Raw genomic sequence first — 12,676 nt, 5'->3', positions numbered from 1 at the left:
GGGCTCGCGCGGGTCCCGGCGGGGCGCTGAGGTGAAGCTGCCGCCCGCGGCCAGGGGCGGGATTCCCGGGGGAGGCTGCGGTCGGTGGCTTGCCTCTCGGTTTGGTTTTGCTCAAGTCATAAAAATTTACAGAAATTAATGAGCCACTAAGTACTGTTTCTTTCCTCCTTTTTGTAAGAATGCTGTTTGCTTGGGAGCGGGGGACAAACCCGTGAGCGAATATAGATCAGTTCTTTACTATCAGGTCAAACAGCCGCGTTGGATGGAAACGTTAAAGGTATGGTGTAGATACGTTTCACTTGCTTTTTTTCTTTTCATTTCTCGGTACCTCACACAGAAAAGTTGCACAGCATCAGCTTTTTCTAAAAAAACAACTTGGTCCTGAATACAGCTAGAAGGATGGAGCCTTAGTCATACATCAGTTACGAGAGAGAGATGATTACTGAGGCTTAAAGTTTGGCCTAGAAAATGGTGTTAAGATGTTGTTCAGCAAAACAAATGAGGTCATCTTAGATAACCTTATGTCCTAACATGGCTCATCAAAAATGAAATGTTGCATTTGTTCCATTGTGGTGAAACAATGGAGATGAGGAGCTAAAATGGCATGATTTAAAAAAAAAGCCCCCAAAACCAAACCAAAACACCCCCCCCCCCCCCAAAGATATTACGGTTTTAGAGAGAAAAAACTGTCTTGGATTTCTTTAGACACACATTAATAATTATCTAATCTAGCTTTAATGTCTTTGGAAAATGCCCAGAAGCTTCCAGAAGTAGTTCTTATAAAGCATATCTCAGGCTTGCTAGCAAGCATGATTTTTTTGAAGATGACTATTGAAGACAATATTGCCATGTACGACAAGCCTGCAATTACTACACTAAGGTGTGTTGCTGAGATTGGGCAGGACAGGGAGGGAATGGAAGTGTGATTTGAAACGAGCTTATTTGTTGTTTTGAAAACATTGACCCATTGTTTTTTGCTTAATATACTAGTTTCTTTTTTAAATTATTCTGTAATTCAGACTTTTATACAGAATCATTAACAGCAGATCCTTTTGAGAAGCGTAGTTAATGTGAAGGAGTGTTATGCAGTAAGAATTGTAAAGGAAAGTTGTGAATGAATGCAAAGGAGTACAAGTCTTTAAAGTTCTAAAACTAAACTTGATAATATAAAAACTTGTGCTTTTTCTTATGCAGTTGGCCTTTTTTTCTTGCACATTTGTTATAAGCAGGTATGCTACTTTAAGAATAAAGCAGTTGTGAGCTCCTGGGATTCTACTCAGGCCTTTGAAACTGAATTGAATCACAAAAATATACTTAATTTATTTTGCTAAATTTTCTTACCTTTTTCACCTGTTTATTAAATTGGTCGTTAATTTATGTATACGAAATATGGAAGTTTCATAGTGCAGAGATGTTGCATAATTCTGTATGGTTAACAGGGTAAGTAATAAGACTGCAGTATACTTATTTTCTAGTGTACAAGCACTTGTGTGCTTTAACTCACTGGATTCAGTGCTTCATTTCTTTGGCAGTGCTAGACTTTGCTCAAAGTATAACAGATTATTGCTTATCACCCACTACTGCTACGGTGATCAGGCTTAATAGTTTAAATGGTCTGTGAAAGGCATTATGGAGCCAGCAGAAGTGGTGTCTGTTTATTCTAAAATAGGAGCTCATTACAGGTGAAACCACCTTCCGCCCCCATAAACTCTATTCATTATTTTCTGATTTTACAAAAGGTAGCGGTCCCTATTGAAGACATGCAAAGGATACATCTGCGCTTCATGTTCAGACACAGGTCATCTCAAGAGTGTAAGTAGGGAATTTTTACTTTAGTGAATTTTAATTCATTGATGGGTAGTCAACTGAAAATACTTTGCTTTGCAGCTAAAGATAAAGGAGAAAAGAATTTTGCAATGGCCTACATAAGGCTAATGAAGGAGGATGGAACAACTCTTCAAGATGGCATCCATGATTTGTTAGTCCTAAAGGTATTGGATCAATTTTTTTGATTTCTTTCCCCCACGAGACACCTTTTTTCACACTGTTGTCTTTGACTGCATTGTTTTTTCTTAGTGCTAGATTTAACTTCGATAGAATAATAAAATTAATATCGTGGTTTTCATCTGAACAAAAAAAGATGTAACTTGTGCCATGCTCAGTAAATGTTGCTCTAAATTTTAATTAGAGGGAGGTGTTATCTAAGCGCAATGAGAGGAGGTCACTCTTCCTACTGTTGTTACTGAAGTGTGTGCTTTTGGCCTTCTGTAGTATAGCGGAAGTCATGCTAAAGCTGGATGTGTACCATTATTCTTGCTGAAGGGGGGAAAAGTGTTTTGATTCATTTAGAATCTTTGTCACATGAATAATCAGGGAATGTAATCTTAGGGAATTGGTTGTTGGAAACTGCTCTACGTAGATACTCAGATCTAAAACTTTCACTTTTTTGAATTTGATTTTGGATGTGAAGAATAGTTTTGGCTAGCCCTGATCGGACACAGGTAGCATTTTTGACTTTGAACTGAAGCAGGAAACAGGTGTTTCAAGATTGTTTTGGGGTTTTTTGTTGCTGTTCTTTTTCCCTTGGAGACTACTGTCTAACAGGAACACTAAGAACCAGAAATCACTTCCAATACAGAAGAAATTTTACTTTAGGTACTTCTTAACGCTCTTCTTAGTAAACTAGTTTGCCATAATATTAATGGCAAATGAGATGCATACAACTAAATCAACTTGTTTAGGTAGTCCCACAAAAATTAATGGGAGTATATAGTTATTTATATTCTTTTCATTGATACCAACATCGATAAATACTTAGACCAGAAGGAAAATAACGATCACGTCGTATGACTGTGTGGTTGGTGTTGGTTAAGAAATTCCATCTTACTCGTTCCTGCATCAACCCGGTAATTTTTCCTTAAGTGACAGCATAGATGAGAAATGCTAAACTGAGTTGACCTATTTTATGTTTGGGAGAAATAGACAGATTTTCTGGCATATGTTTGCCTATTGTAGTATTAAACACAGTAATTGTAAGCTGTGTTTTAAACAGTTGTACATCTGGCCTCTCAAAATAAGTCCTTCGAAAATCACCAGGTTTAAACAGTGTACTTTATTTTCACTGCCTTCAGGCATTGAATCTTTTTGAGAGACTTTTGGATCAAAATTTCAAGTCTTTTCCCCATTTTCTGTCTAACTTGTCTCAAAGAGGAAGTCAATATTCTCTTCTGGTTCCAGAAATTCTGAGAAGTAATTCTTTGGCAAGCTTGATACAATCATAAAAGTTAGTAATGCTGTCTGTTTTGCTGCGTAAGGATTTTGCCTTTTGTCTGTCTAGGTCTCTTTATGGTCAATTTTTAACCTTACTTCTTGTTTGATAGGAAGTAGAGGCTCCACACCTACAGTCATTGAATCAGATACAAGCGCAAAACTTCAGAAAATCATTCTAGATTATGTTTCTTTTAACTCCTTGTTTGTGCACATTTGTAGCCTAAGGGTCTGCAATTAAGTCAGTTCTGTCATGGTGTTGTAGCTTTAAGTGACAGAGCTCATAAACTCATTTGGGGAAACTTTCTTGAGTAGTTTTGTTAAAGAAAAATTATATTCTCTAAGCAGTTAGGAATATGATTTTTACTCTCTTTGTCTAAAAAATGCTTTCCTGTCTGGGGTACGAATCAAAAGTTGAGAGACAAAAAAATCTGTGTGGGTTGTGGTGTGCAACTTGATGAAGTAGAGGATGGAAAAATACCTGTTGGCTCTCTGTTTTTGTACTGTTCATTCTACTGAAAAGCATAAATTGCGTGATATCTGTGTCACTTAGTCACTGCAGCGTATTGTCCAATTTAAAATATAATCTTACCGTGTTCTGATCTTTTATGTTAAAGGTCCAGGTATTAAGTTACGATGGGCATTACCAAAACAGTGCTGCTATTCTTTCCTTATTCAGTCCTGGTTTCTATTCTTAAATTGTGTGCAGACGTTGTAACAGTGTTGTCTATATCCTGTGTACAGTCTTCAAGGTGATGCTCAATAGTCTATTGTGTTCCGTAGCTATTGATATTTTAATGAGAAATTTGCTCTTGGTTTTACTCTGCCAGTGATGTCACCCCTCATAATTCCTCACTGCACCTTAAAACACATACCTTTTGTAATTTCAGTGTAGTATTTTCCCTGCATGTTCATTGCAGCCTTTCTTGCTGACTAACATTGACTCTTGGTTTACCTGTATGAGCCACGCTGGAACTCGGGTATTCTTTATCCTTTAGTGCATGCATTTAAGTCCATAGAAACATAGCTTTTTGTTTACTTTTGTACAAAGTACCAAGTAAGTCTGTTTTTAAATCCAGTGGTGTGAAATATGTCATAAATGGTGTGTTGTTTTTCAGGGGGACAGTAAAAAAATGGAGGATGCTAGTGCTTATTTGACATTACCTTCTGCGCGTCAACACATAGAAAATAAAGGAGCAACCATAGTCAGGAACTCAAGTATTGTAGGGGGGCTTTCAGTAAGCTCACGAGATGCATTTTATATTTCAACTCTTGTGTGTTCTACAAAGTTAACTCAGAATGGTATGTATCTTCTAAACAGGTAGAAGTTTAAGGAAGAAGACTTTTGCACAAATGATAAATCACATTTTAAATTTTAATGTCTGTCCATTTATTTTCTATTAGTGGGCTTACTAGGTCTCTTAAAGTGGCGTATGAAGCCAGAGCTGCTTCAGGAGAACCTGGAAAAACTGAAGATTGTGGATGGAGAGGAAGTTGTGAAGGTATGTCTTTTATATAGTTATTCTAGTAATAGTTATTCTTCATGTCCCTTCAAGCCATGGCAGAAAAAAGGCTACATAGTTTCAAAAAGAAAAAGAAACTGAAGGGTCAGTTACAGTAAAGACAGGAACTTAAAGAAGCCTGTCAATTATACTTTCTTTTATGAGTGTCATTCAGTGTAACGCCTCTATTAATCCTCTATTAATCCTCTACTAATCCTTATCTGTTAGGGATAGTTTGCAAAAGACATGAGCAAAGCTCTATATTGGAGGGGCAGGGAAGCAAGCACCTGGACAGGATTCTTCATAGTGTTAGCCGCCTTTTTTTTTTTCCTGCTTGTTACTCCCAAACATCTCTGGTATTGGCTACTGTTAGGCTGTGGAGATTTGCAAGATTACCGGTCAAATTTCCCTGCTTTCGCTGGTAATTAATTTGTTGGGATCCTTTTCTGCTTTCCGTTGTTTTATTTTGCTGGAAATTTTGTGCGTGAATGGAGAATTAGATACCAAGAGTATTATTTGGAGTCATTGCTGCTTTGGTCAGGCGCTTACATATATGTCACAGGTAAACTTAAATTTTGAGCATGCACAGAAAATTTTAAAAACTTGATAGGATATGAAGGTAGTAACAGTGAAATATTTTCCACAATCTCTGTTCAACTGCTTGCTTCTGTCTACCTGAAACATTACGAACAATTCCTCCTGCTTTCTTTATGGTTTTTAATATTAACTTACATGTTGATATTAAAAAAAAAAAAAAGAAAGTGTATTATGTACCCAGTGAAGTGCTTTGTTAATTTAATGAGTATAACACGAATAAAAACTTATTCCTATTTTGGAAAGTGGCAGACTCCAACACTCAGGTTAGGAGTCTTACATTTGTGTAACTCTTTAAACATAAGCATTAGATGCCTGTCTTGCAAGAAGGAGGAAGGAGAACTTGGGGGAAAGAAAAAAAAGTTTGTGGTTTGTTTTTTTTTTTTAACCAAACAAAGATTTGATTCCCAAGTCACTGGGCTGCTTTTCCTTGATTTAAAGTGGGCTTTGAATCAGACCACAGAAGTATGAAGTGTGTTTTTAATCATCATGTATACGTGAAAATAGCAGCTACTAATCTGTATCACTAAGGAACTAGGAATGCAGTTTTAGATAGTTATGCCATTGATACAATATTTTTAGCTTTTCTATAAGCTTTGAGCTAAATGTGTATTGTTGATTGCTCATGTGTCTGAGGGTGTGGGTTCTTAAAGAAACTGGAGCCTAAATCCTTGGAAGTGTTTTCTGAATTTAATGTTTCAGTGAAGGCCTTTAAAATTCTAACTTGAGGGAAATCAAGTCTACTATCTGAAAACTGACTTGTGAGACTTTCAGATCGAATTGGTTGTCAATTTGTCATATCGTGTTGTTGTATAGTTTCTCCAAGATACGCTGGATGCCCTGTTTAACATCATGATGGAACATTCCCACAGTAACGAGTATGACATCCTTGTCTTTGATGCGCTGGTAAGAATGAGCACCGAACGATTTTATTTGTCAAAGTAAAGAACCCTAGAATTTTGAATGAGCTATCAAATTGTTTATTTCAAGGAATTAGTTTTAAAATCTCTACAGAACAGATGGAATATTATTATTTGACTGAAAAGCAAATTTCTTTAAAAACTCTTAAATAGTGCATTATCAAAAATATTTCAGAAGACTAATATTTAAATTTAAAATGTGACCTTATGAAAAATGCTAATTATGTCCATGTCTGTTTAGATATATATCATAGGACTCATTGCAGACCGTAAGTTTCAACATTTTAACACTGTTTTGGAAGCGTATATCCAACAGCATTTTAGTGCAACGTTGGCATACAAGTAAGCTTGTTTTATTGTCTTTTTTCCTTTTTTTCTAAACCTCCATCATCACATTAAAGAAAGTAAATCCTGTTTGTGACTTTTCTGATGTAATTAATGATGACTGTTGTTTTGATGCTGCTGTTTGCCTATCTGGAAACAAACCTGCCTGTGAGAAATGCATATGATTATAGGTAGAGTTAATTGACAAACAGTAATTGATTTTGGGGCTAAATGATTCTTTGGCGTTCTTTTTTTTTCTCTTGTCTGGGTTTTGCTGTGTCTGAGCACTTCACCTGTATCCTGTCAAATTTGTCAAAAGATACTTAGCTGTAAAGCATCTCCCTTTACATTCCTGGCTTTAACCTGAAATGCTCTAAGTGAGGACTTGAGGATGTCCTTAACCCATTTATACAGATTTCCACATATTCTTTTACAGCAAATGAACTCATGGGGAAAAAAAATTGTTCAGGAACTGTGAAGTCTTCATATGCAGTTCACAATCTGATGTTGCACCTGGAGGGTTTCAGTGCAGTGAACTGGAATTTTGGTATTCATTACATGAATACCAAAATTACAAGTCTGCTCGGGGCAGATTTTTTTTTTTTTTGGTTTTTTTTTTTTTTTTTTTTTTTTTTTTTTTTGAGCTTCTAGATAATGCCCAGATGGGAAGACATGGTTTCATAGAAGAGAATAAAACCTGTGGAGACATATTATACAGTAAATTTAACACTGGATTCCTTCTTTATTTAAAAAAGGTTTTTGCAGATGATGGTAGGATAAAATCGCTTTGAATTATGAAGAAAGATAATATCTTCAGTTAGTGCTGATCTTGGGGAAGTGCTGTAACAGCATAGATGTATTTTTTTCATCTACCTGAAGTCTTGCTCTGACAGCTTAATGGGGTGGCAGATCAAAGCAGAACTTTAATTTGGGACATGAATAATAGATGGAAGACCTTAGCTAAAGGTTTGGAATAGTTGAGGATATCTTGTAGTGTCCTGTGCTGAATTTGAATCAGTTCCAACTCAACAGGAACTGTCATGCAGATCATGCATTAGAACATGAGTTTGCTAGAATTGAAAGGCAGTAGTGCACAATCTATCCTTTCTCACATTCTGGGGAAGTTGAAGTTAGCATTATTGGGCTCAGAAAGCTCAAGCACAAGCTACATGCTCTTCTTTAGTCCTCCTTCTCTCCATATGTAATAAGCACATGTAATTTAATGCTTTGTATTATTGTGAAAGAAGAGAAGGTTGGGTACGGAACCTCTCAAGACAGCCTTATTTGCTTCAAATATTTCTAAGACTTACCTGACTGGGAGTTTCTGATGATTTAATCAAAGTGGCAGAGGCAAAATAATGTTTGATTGTTCCCCAAATTGTGAGTTTTCTTGGCATCATTGGTTCCATGCACATCATGGAATCATAGAATCATAGAATCATTAAGGTTGGAAGAGACCCCTAAGATCATCGAATCCAACCGTCAACCCAACACCACCATGCCCACTAAACCATGTCCCTAAGCACCTCATCTACCCATCTTTTAAATACCTCCAGGGATGGTGACTCAACCACTTTCCTGGGCAGCCTGTTCCAATGTTTAACCACTCTTTCAGTAAAGACATTTTCCCTAATATCCAATCTAAACCTCCCCTGGCGCAACTTGAGGCCGTTTCCTCTCATCCTTTCGCCAGTTACTTGGGAGAAGAGACCGACCCCCACCTCGCTACAACCTCCTTTCAGGTAGTTGTAGAGAGCGATGAGGTCTCCCCTCAGCCTCCTTTTCTCCAGGCTAATCAACCCCAGTTCCCTCAGCCGCTCCTCAGAAGACTTGTTCTCCAGACCCCTCACCAGCCTCGTTGCCCTTCTCTGGACACGCTCCAGCACCTCAACGTCCTTCTTGTAGTGAGGGGCCCAAAACTGAACACAGTATTTGAGGTGTGGCCTCACCACCTGGAAGATGCACTCTGTTTCAAGAATCATTTATGAAACAAGCAAATAGCTGTATGTGGCCTAACTCATAGTTAGGAAGGAGATACGGTGTCCCAGACATACTATGACCGTATTACGATATGGTGTTTTGGCCAAACTCTTAGGTATTTATTCAGTTCCTATTTAGTTATCCATTTGTACCTAGCTTTTATGGAGTTCGGAGAAGGCTTAACATTGACAGTTGATGGACCTTGAGTGGACTGCCCCTGCATACAAATTGGATAAATTTTGTTCCAACTCAGTACAAAGCTGTGAATTCAAAGAAGCTATAAAAAGGAGTAAAAAGAAACACACAATGGATGTAGTCCCCAGAAGGCTGAAAGCCTGATATTTTGGTCCTGAAATGTGAGTTAGGCTAATGCAGTGGGGCTGAGGATGTGTCTATTAGTTACAGAGATACAACCACCCCTACACCCCCCCCCCACCTACCTAGCTACCCACCTATTTCTCTATCTTTGTGTTTATATATATATTCTGTGCAGTAGCAAGCAGTTCTTGAAGCTATTATTTCCATGTAAGTATGTTCCAAATATCATAGTGATCACTTACTAATGTTTCATTAGTCCAGTTTGTGAACTGTTAAGTTTCATCAACATGCAACTGCTAGTTTGTTTTTGTTGTTTTGTTTTGGTTGGTTTTGTTTGTTTAGTGTAGGGGATAGTAGGTTTCCATTTTGTAGTGATGTAAGAAAAAAAAAACCACAACCACCCTTATTTTGGTGGTTCTTATGGCTACATTAAGATCAAGATTACATCATTAATATTAGTTTAATAGTTTAGGGTGAAACTGTAACTATGAATTAAGGGATTTATTTTTAGATGAGCTTTTGCACTTTGTTAGCAGGTTGTGTGTTTAGCAAAAAATTGCCTTTGGATACAAGACATTGCTGTGTACCAGGATATTTTACTATTTACATGCAGTAAATTTAGAGCATGTAGTGGTGTTTAATCATTGCTTAATGTAGGCAGGCAGAAGTAACCTTTTATGTTATCTTGTGCATGCATATTATAAACTTCTGTAAAAGTGCTTCCAGGATTGTGTGAAGTTATGCTGCTGTTTTGAGATTTCAGATTGCTTTCTTGCTTGCGCAGTTAAGAATTTGCTCCTCATTTGTTTATACTGATAGAATTTGTGCAACATAAACACAAAAATACATGCTGTACTTTTGTTGTGTGTGCTTGACTAAGCATAAACATTTGTTTAGAGTAGCCAAACAAGTTAGAGAAGTTAATTTAAAAACAAATTATTTTAAAAATGTTTTTTAACTTCAGGAAACTAATGACTGTTCTGAAGACTTACTTGGATACCTCCAGCCGAGGGGAGCAATGCGAACCTATCCTAAGAACTCTGAAAGCACTGGAGTATGTTTTCAAGTTCATTGTTAGATCAAGGACGTTATTTTCACAGTAAGTACCCAGGCTATTGCCATTTAACTAGCAGTCATAGAATCACAGAATAGTTCGGGTTGGAAGGGACCTCTAAAGGTCATCTAGTCCAACCCCCCTGCAACAAGCAGGGATATCTTCAACTAGATCAGGTTGCTCACAGCCCTGTCCAACCTGACCTGGAATGTTGCCAGGGATGGGGCATCCACCACCTCTCTGGGCAAAACCTGTTCCAGTGCTTCACCACCCTCAGCATAAAAAATTTCTTCCTTATAGCTAGGCTAAATCTACGCCCCTTTAGGTTAAAGCCATTCCCCCTTGTCCTGTCCCAACAGGCCCTGCTAAAAAGGCTGTCCCCATCTTTCTTATAAACCCCCTTTAAGTACTGATAGGCTGCAAGAAGGTCTCCCCAAAGCCTTCTCTTCTCCAGGCTGGACAACCCCAACTCTCTCAGCCTTTCTTCATAGGAGGGGTGTTCCATCCCCCTGATCATTGTCGTGGCCCTCTTCTGGACCCGCTCCAACAGGTCCGTGTCTTTCTTATGCTGAGGGCTCCAGAGCTGGACGCAGTACTCCAGGTGGGGTCTCCCCAGAGCAGAGTAGAGGGGCAGAATCCCCTCCCTCGACCTGCTGGCCACGCTTCTTTTGAGGCAGCCCAGGATATGGTTGGCCTTCTGGGCTGCGAGCGCACGTTGCTGGCTCATGTCCAGCTTTTCATCCACCAGTACCGCCAAGTCCTTCTCGGCAGGGCTGCTCTCCATCCATTCATCCCCCAGCCAGTATTGATACCGGGGGTTGCCCAGACCCAGGTGCAGGACCTTGCACTTGGCCTTGTTGAACCTCATGATGTTCACACAGGCCCACTTCTCGAGCTTGTCCAGGTCCCTCTGGATGGCATCCTGTCCCTCTGGCGTGTCGACCGCACCACTCAGCTTGGTGTCATCTGCAAACCTGCTGAGGGTGTGCTTGATCCCACTGTCTATGTCATTGATGAAGATATTAAATAGTACTGGTCCCAATACTGACCCCTGTGGGAGAGCACTCGTCCCAGTCTCCATCTGGACATTGAACCGTTGACCACTTGACAGTCCAATGTCAGAAACAGAAGTAGACCTGAGAAACAGAAAAAATTGATTCCAGAACAAAACTGTAGTTTTTGTTTTTACAAATAAAACATAATAGCTGGCAACTGGCCTAAAATACAGATGTTGCTGAGATATTTTTTTGGAGAGGCAATCTTCAAAAATCTGCTTTCTGATTCACAGTGTAAGATCCAGAGATGTATTTAGTAATAGCAGCTGATTTCAAAGGATGATTATTCTTTGCATCAGGTGTCTTGGCCTAAGACCAATGGATGGCCAAATGTTGTGACAGATGGCTTGAAGCTGGATGCTTGTCCTTGGGATTATGGTGTTCAGCAGCTCAGACTGTGCATAGAACAATGTAATTTTCAGTAATCATTGTCCAACTGAATTTAGAGTTTCAGATTTCCGCTTAAGGAATTTATAGGGAAGACTCAATGGACTAGATACATATAGCTCAGCCAAGCAGATGAGGTTTAATATTTACAAGTGGTATTCAGGTTTAGGGAAAAAGGATATGGGGAGAATGAAGGAGATGAAAGCTGGAAGGAGAAAAACTATACTCTGGTAACTGTGTCCCCCACTTTCTCCCCTAGCCCTTAAGGACTCTTACCATATCCCACAAATCCCAGCCACATCCTCTGTTTCCTCTCTTCTCTTCCGCTTCATCTTTTTCCATTTATCCTTAGCTGGTTTCCCCCTTAATACTTTTCTGTTGTCCCTCTGCTACGTGACTGAAGATATGCAGTGGCAGAAGACATGCAGTGGCAAACTCAGGACTATAGGTAGACTGAGTGGTTGGATGTTATGTTTGTGGTTGGCAGTCCACAGAACAGAAGGGTGTTGTTTTATCTGTCTTTTGCTCAGTGGGACCTCTAATGCAATTTTTCTCTTATTCCACTGCCCATTTTTTCAAAAAATCCATGTAGGTTTATACTTTTGTAAAATTAAGTATATATGATCAATTGTGGAATTTTGGTTGAAGTGGGAGTAGATTCAGAAGTTATTTGCTGCTGGTAGATAGTCTGTTAGAAATATTCTTGTATCTAGGAACTTACTATTTACAGATGGATACAGATAAACAAGGTGAAAAGCTGTATAAGGAAGGAGATGGTGCTCATGAGAATAGAATGTAGCTAGTAGTTCAAAAGCTTTGTTTTAATTTTTTTTTTTGATAGGTGCCATGGCAAAAGGGGACATAAAGAATTTTGGGGAAGGAAGCATTGTGTAGAGGATTATGGAAAATTTCTTCTGTGGATGAAGGTCAGAAGGCAGGGTTTTGTTGCAGGGAAAACTTTGGTCTCCTCTTTAATCCCCAGTATTAGCTGGCAACAAAAAGTGTACATTGGACAGTCTGTGGTAAACGAGGTTATTGCAATATGTTGCATATATAAATGATTAGCTATACGTATCTACTCCTTCTGGTTTTCCCTATAAATGCCTTAACTGGAGGTCTGAAACTCTGAATTCAGTTGGACAATTATAATTATTATAGGCAGTAATAGCTCTTGCAAACGGTAGCCTCTGGCAAAAAAAACCAAACAGTGAACAGTATCATCTGATACTGTATATCCATCTGTAGCTGTTGTGGTCTAACTTTATGCAGTCAATT

General features: G+C 38.6%; 1 protein-coding gene across 1 annotated transcript in view; it reads left to right on the top strand.

Moving 5' to 3' along the window:
- The window catches only part of DOCK2 (dedicator of cytokinesis 2), a gene marked incomplete at its 5' end in the record, with an annotated part of 184,604 nt that overhangs the window by 3,806 nt on the left and 168,122 nt on the right, over nucleotides 1-12,676 (top strand). The window contains 8 exons of the mRNA XM_009326156.1: nucleotides 179-277; nucleotides 1,740-1,812; nucleotides 1,888-1,991; nucleotides 4,386-4,569; nucleotides 4,672-4,769; nucleotides 6,180-6,269; nucleotides 6,525-6,625; nucleotides 9,870-10,004. Coding sequence (XP_009324431.1) covers nucleotides 179-277; nucleotides 1,740-1,812; nucleotides 1,888-1,991; nucleotides 4,386-4,569; nucleotides 4,672-4,769; nucleotides 6,180-6,269; nucleotides 6,525-6,625; nucleotides 9,870-10,004 — 884 coding nt within the window. The remainder of the gene's footprint in view (nucleotides 1-178; nucleotides 278-1,739; nucleotides 1,813-1,887; nucleotides 1,992-4,385; nucleotides 4,570-4,671; nucleotides 4,770-6,179; nucleotides 6,270-6,524; nucleotides 6,626-9,869; nucleotides 10,005-12,676) is intronic.

This window comes from Pygoscelis adeliae, unplaced genomic scaffold (assembly GCF_000699105.1).
Source record: "Pygoscelis adeliae isolate BGI_AS28 unplaced genomic scaffold, ASM69910v1 Scaffold406, whole genome shotgun sequence".
In the NCBI taxonomy this organism is placed as follows: domain Eukaryota; kingdom Metazoa; phylum Chordata; class Aves; order Sphenisciformes; family Spheniscidae; genus Pygoscelis; species Pygoscelis adeliae.
The sequence above is the reverse complement of the archived record's forward strand: the minus strand, read 5'-3'. Positions and strand labels throughout refer to the sequence as shown.